Here is a 5699-nt window from a genome sequence, read left to right as displayed (position 1 = left end):
AAGCGTGCACACACACACACACACACACACACACACACACACACATATATCAGACCAGTGCAAGACAGGCAAACCCCAAGCTGGAATGACCTGTGACTGCTCTGGGGCAGTTACTGGAAGACCTGGGGGTCCTGACACTGGGTCTTTTGGGGGCAACAAGAGAGCAGAAACCTCATATCATCCCCACCACACCAGTCATGTTCAAAGCTTGCAGGAAGCTATGGAGAACCTGACCAAAGGGGCATGAAGCCAAAGGTAAAAGCGCTGCTTGATGCAAAGTTAATCCGCACTTCATGCTGCAGCCTTGGGCCTCTTAATGGCAAGATGGAGACTGCATCTTGCATATGCTCCCGCTGCCATCTGCTCTCTCCTTAATTTTCTACCCAGCCCAACCTGAAGGGAGCCTGGCAAAGCTAAAGGAAGATGGTACRGGCAGGACCACCTGTCAGCTCTGATCAAAACAGGTTGTTCTAACCCCAAACCTGGGCACCCAGGCACGCAGCAAAGGCAATTCCCCTCCCCCTGGAGCCTGACTGCAGCTGCCGTTACCTGCTCCAGCCCTGTGGCARTATCAGCTTGGCTGCCACACAGCACATGAACTCTCCGGGCTCTTCACGCACCCGAAGCCATGCCAGAGCTCTAATACAGACAGTGTGCTCCCCCAGCCCTGGCCCACCRCAGTGCCCGGCCCACAGCCTCACCCTCGCTCGGGGCGCAGCTCGCCTGGCACTCCTGCTCTGTCACGAAGTTGTTGAGGTTGGCGTTGCAGCCACCAAAGATGAAGCTTTGACACAAGCCACTGGTGGCATTAAACCACCACCGTGGCATGGAAGCCCGGCATCTCCCAACCACTTTGGGCAGAAGGCAGTGCTCTGAGGAGAGGAGAAGAAGGTTGTCAGTGACCAACCCCCCTTGACACGAGCCGCTGGGAAGCACGATGCTAGACGACCAGCTGGAGTTTCCACACCAGCTACAGACAGCTCAGCATCCCTGTGCACACTTGCAGGGACCCCATGAAGAGCTTTCTAACATCCCAGTAACAGCTATTTATAGAACACTTCCCCTGCTCCGTTTCTGGAGGGAACGCACGCACACCCCAGACCTTCCTGGTTCTTGCTCTGGACACAATGCTCCAGCCAGCACAGATTTGTCTAAAGGCTCCAGGAAAACACTCTGTGCTTGGAGCTCAGGAGAGCCAGGACATGACTGGAAAGGGGGAAGGCTGCCAGGAAGGCATTTATGGCTTCACAGCCAGGCCTCAACAAGGACCCCTTCTGAAAGGCTAAAGGCAGAACGAGAAAGCCAGTTTTGCTCCCAAATGGCATCCAGACTAACTCAGTAGCCCAGACTAGCGWAGGGGCTGGATGATGAGCCCCAAGTATTGTACAGGCACCCATGCAGGCAGAACCCTCCTTTCAGTGCAGCGTGGGAACTTAGGGAGCCACTGCAGTCCTACAAGCTGGGGTCAAGATCACAACCAGCTCTCCCAGTTAGACACCACACTGGTGGCTCCCTGCTCCCCAGTTCTCTGCCACTCAGCTGAAAATCAAGCAAGACTCAAGCACTGACACACCCCTCCTCCAGCGGCAGAGCAAAAGGAAGTCCACCTTAAGTTTGCAGAAGCCAGGGCACTGTGAGACAACAATAAACCAAAGAGCCAGAAACTTCCAGCTTAGACAAAGCCGGGCCTGTTTACTGAAATCCCCCACGGAGTGGCGTTGCGAAACTCCCCCATCCGCCAGCTCCACGAGCTCCCAGATGCCTGGAAGATGAAGGGGCCGAGTGCCCAACTTCGCGCACAGCCCCACGTTATCCAGACGTGCACTGGACGGCTCAGGCTGAGGAGCGACACTGCCCTGAGCAGGATTGCAGGGCAGGAAGAACAAATGGGTCACGGCAGGGGAAGGGCAGCAGGATCACACTCGACAAGGTCAGGAAGTTCCCTCAGGTTTAGGGCAGCCATAAGCTGCACAGGGAACCGTGGGGAGGTTTTGGGTGCTCTCTCCACTCCGTGTCTTCCCCATCCTCTGAACAGCATGGGCAGCTCTCCACATGCCTGCTGGGTGCCCACCATGACTTGCTTGGCACAAAGAGCTGGTGGGACCCAGCTGCCCTGGGCCTGCTGCCTCTGCTGTGTTTCGTGGTTACAGATGTTCCAGGTGCAGCATTTCAGGAACATTATCCGGATAGGACCCAACTTCCCAACTTAAAAGTGATGCAACACATTAAAAAAGATGCATTTCTGGCTTTGAAAGAGGCAGAAAAAGCCAAATGTGTTTGCCCTCCTCTGTGCAAAATGCTCTTTTAAAAGCACAACAGAGAAGCTCAACATCTCCATCTAGCTTCTTCACTGAAGGAGGCCAAGTCCCCCAACAGTCAACAGGGCTGCAGGGGAAAGCGGCTCCCCTTGCCAGAACAAAGCTCCGTATGGCGTCGCATCCCCTGGACCAAACATCTGGCGAGCACACTTCGCCTCCTGCCAGCAGCGCTCGGGGAAGTCGGAGAACATGAGCTCAGCCGGCTCGCAGCTATTGTTGAGCATGAATGGTAGGAGGGCAGCAGAGCCGCGGCGCAGAGGAAGCYGGGCTCCCACGCGCCCTGCCTGCGTGCACACAGCCCCAGCACCAGCCTTTCCAGCTGGGGCAGGACACACTCCCCGGTGACTCAGGCGCCTTGGCAAAGGGCTCGCCCAGAACAGGTTGGACAGGCTCTGCACAGCCGGGGCCCCATGCAGACTGCTGCCAATTCCCCTCTGGGCCAGGCCAGCTCCCTGGGCTGCAGATCCCCCAAAGGACTTCCCAGTGATGTGGGGCTCATGACAACCCACCACTGTCACTGTGCGGGGAGGGGAAGCGCAGGCCTCACGGAGCTGCCACGAGCCTCATCGTAGGCCTCCTTCCCCCACYAGACAAACAGAACAAGACAATTCTTTATTGCAGGGGGCTCAAGTTACAGGGCTGGGGCCCGCATCCTCCAGTTCCTCATCTTTAAACATCTATTGTCAGGCTCCAGCTGCCTGGAGAGGGGAACTGGCAGGTCAGAGCGGGGAGGCRCTGGCAGGTGAGTAATGGCTGTTTGAAAAGGGGTTCTGACTCACAGCTCGCCTTGGCAAACTGGCACCCAACCACGCAGAAGCAATGGGGCAAGTTTGACGCTTTTGTTTGTCTTGGATCCAGTTTGCAGCATGTTCTTCTCTGCAATCCCAGACGGTGAGCTTATAGAGGGAAGAGCGTAGGGGCTGCTGGAGGCCACAACACAGCCGCCCCGCGGGTGCTGCTGAGTGCCCTGGGAGCCCCTTGGTTTTGGGGAATGTCCGTTGCTCCAGACAGGGACTACAAGCTCCAAGGACCCAGAAGACTCTAACAAACCCAGCCCAGTTTAAAAGTGCAAGTTGCTTCCTGTTTACTATTGCAGAGAGAGATCTGAGGGCACTGACCAACCGGGCGCCTTCCCCTGAAGGCTCCAGCTGCTCTCTGGTGRGTTTCTCCCATAGGTCAGGCAGCTGGGAAGAGGGTTAATCCCAGGCCAGATTCTGCCATGGGGAGAGCAACAAGCACCCACACCCGCAGGCAACACTGTCGCTGGAGGGTGGCGCAGGCCTCCCTCCCCCAGCATGTTCTGCTCTTCTGCTACTTTCAGAAGGAAGCGGAGGGCCCCACCATCCGCAGGGCCATGCTGCACCRCTGATAACACGGGACTGGGGGTGCTATCGGCTGCCTGCAGGGAGGACACAGCATGCCCCCACAGCAGGACAGCAGTACGTTGCACAGGACCTGATGACCAAGTGAGGTTGGGGTATACCAAAACCATGGCAAYGAATTACTCCACATCAAAGTCCAGAACTGCAGGCGCAGAGGAGCATGGGGATTCCCAAACCAGGTCCTGAGAGGTCAAGGCGACCTCTGAGCTTGAYGAAACAGCCACCACTAATTGTGCCTGAAGTGCTGAGGAGCAAACTCTCTGCATGTAAACACTGTGGACCTGAGCCAAGAGCTGCTCCACGTCCCAGGGTGCTGGAGTCCTTTTCCACACAAACACCACCCACAGCCTCATGCAGCTACGCAGCAGCCCTAGCACCACCACAGCTACCGGCTCACAGCTCCAAGCCTGCAGAGGCTAGCCCCTATTTTAACTGCAGCTGCCAGAAAATCCSTAGCAACCTTACATTTTATGGCCCAAACCCCTCAGGTAAATTTACTCTTTTTCCAATAGACAAAAGTATATTCACAACCCAGGACACCAGGCCAGGCCGAGAGCCTGAGCTGAGTCCCTTCCTAGCCAAACTAGCGCTTGGTATCTGCTGAACCAGCAGGTGCTGGGTCCTTGCCAGGAAGCCAGATCACAGCAGCGTTGCCTGGAGGAAGGCAGCTGCCCAGAGGCCCAGGCCGCCCCCCTGTACATTTGCAGGASAGGTGAAACAATCCTCTACCTGCCCTGTGGCGTGAGCAGCACTTGCAACCTGTAATCCCCCTCCATTACAAGACACCCTGTAGAGCCCAGCACAAAGTATTTGCATAGCCACGAGGGGCTGCGATTACAGCTCAAGAGGGGGAAAGGTTGCTGCGCCGAGGGCTTGGGGGTGGGCGCGCTGGAGAAGGGGACATCCGAGACTCGGACTTCAGCAAACACCAAGACTCGTGTGCAYAGTGTCGCTCTGAGGGCACTCTGAACCCCGAGCCTCTCTAAAACYGCCCCACAACAGAACAAACCAGAGCGCGTCAGTGCTGCATTGGAGGCTCGGACCTGCCCTCCCTGTGCCCACCTCGTGCTCTGCCAGACTGTGGGTCAAACAGCCCCGGGTGAGGCCGCCCTGGCTGCCTCGCCAGCCCAAGGAAGCCTGCAGCTTCACGGAGGAATTGCGCTACGGCTTCTTGGTGTCAACCCCCGCTTCTACTTCTACCCGTGTTGGCTTTATCAAAGACACCAGCATTACTCAAAAGCAGCTTTTTCCCCTCCTCTTTCCCAAATGAGGAACAAAGTAAACAGGTTTAAAAGCAACAAAGAAAGAACAGAAACTCTTTCCAGAGAAGAGGAAGAGCGCTCCCCAGCCGCAGACGCAGGCGCACTCTCGGATGTGCTGCTCCCACCCTTCCACTTTTGGGCACCAGGAAGTGAGAGGGAAACCCGGCTGGAGGTGCCCGCTACTCCAGGCCCTCTCTGGCCTGACAATCCCCCACTCCATGCAGCGCCATGACTGTTACCGCTGCCAAGTGCCGGCTCACCCCCACCAGCCGTTCCCACCCTGCCACCCCCTTCCTCAAAATCYCCCTCGTGGGACCTAGCCAGGCCCACTGCAACCAGAGCCCCCATACCTCCCAATCACCCAAACCTCCATGTGCCCTGTCCCCATCCCCTTCCTCTCCCGGCCCCAGGCCCTCCCTGCTGATCACGCAACCCCGATCACATGGAGCTCCCCCGACACCTGCACAACCCCTGCGTCCACAGCTCCCCTAATCCCCACATTGACAGCACCCCACACAGCCCTRGGCCGAGCCCCCTCAGGGGCCCGAAGCCCCTTAGACTCCCCCCCCGGGCGGCCCAGAGCCCCCTGAAAGCCCTGGCCGCAGGAGAGCCCCCTTCCCAGGCCACCACCCCACGGAGACGTAGGCTGCAAACCCCGCCACAAGGGCCCAGAGCCCCCTCACAGCCGTGCCTCCCGCAGCCCGCCCTCCCAGGGCCGCTGCCCCACGAGGACCCAA

At 57.8% G+C, this 5699-nt stretch overlaps 1 protein-coding gene across 2 annotated transcripts in view; it reads right to left on the bottom strand.

Annotated features, from left to right (window-relative positions):
- Positions 1 to 870, bottom strand: part of SPINT2 (serine peptidase inhibitor, Kunitz type 2) — a 4745-nt gene extending 3875 nt beyond the window's left edge. For both annotated transcript variants that reach the window (XM_085321187.1, XM_085321188.1), the window contains exon 1: positions 702 to 870. In XM_085321187.1, coding sequence (XP_085177313.1) covers positions 702 to 828 — 127 coding nt within the window. In that variant the 5' untranslated portion in view covers positions 829 to 870. The remainder of the gene's footprint in view (positions 1 to 701) is intronic.
- Between the last annotated feature and the right edge of the window lie 4829 nt (positions 871 to 5699).

This window comes from Rhea americana, unplaced genomic scaffold (genome assembly GCF_003343005.1).
Source record: "Rhea americana isolate MKP2758 unplaced genomic scaffold, rheAme1 scaffold_683, whole genome shotgun sequence".
NCBI classification, from domain to species: Eukaryota; Metazoa; Chordata; class Aves; order Rheiformes; family Rheidae; genus Rhea; species Rhea americana.
This window is presented reverse-complemented; position numbering and strand designations above follow the sequence as displayed.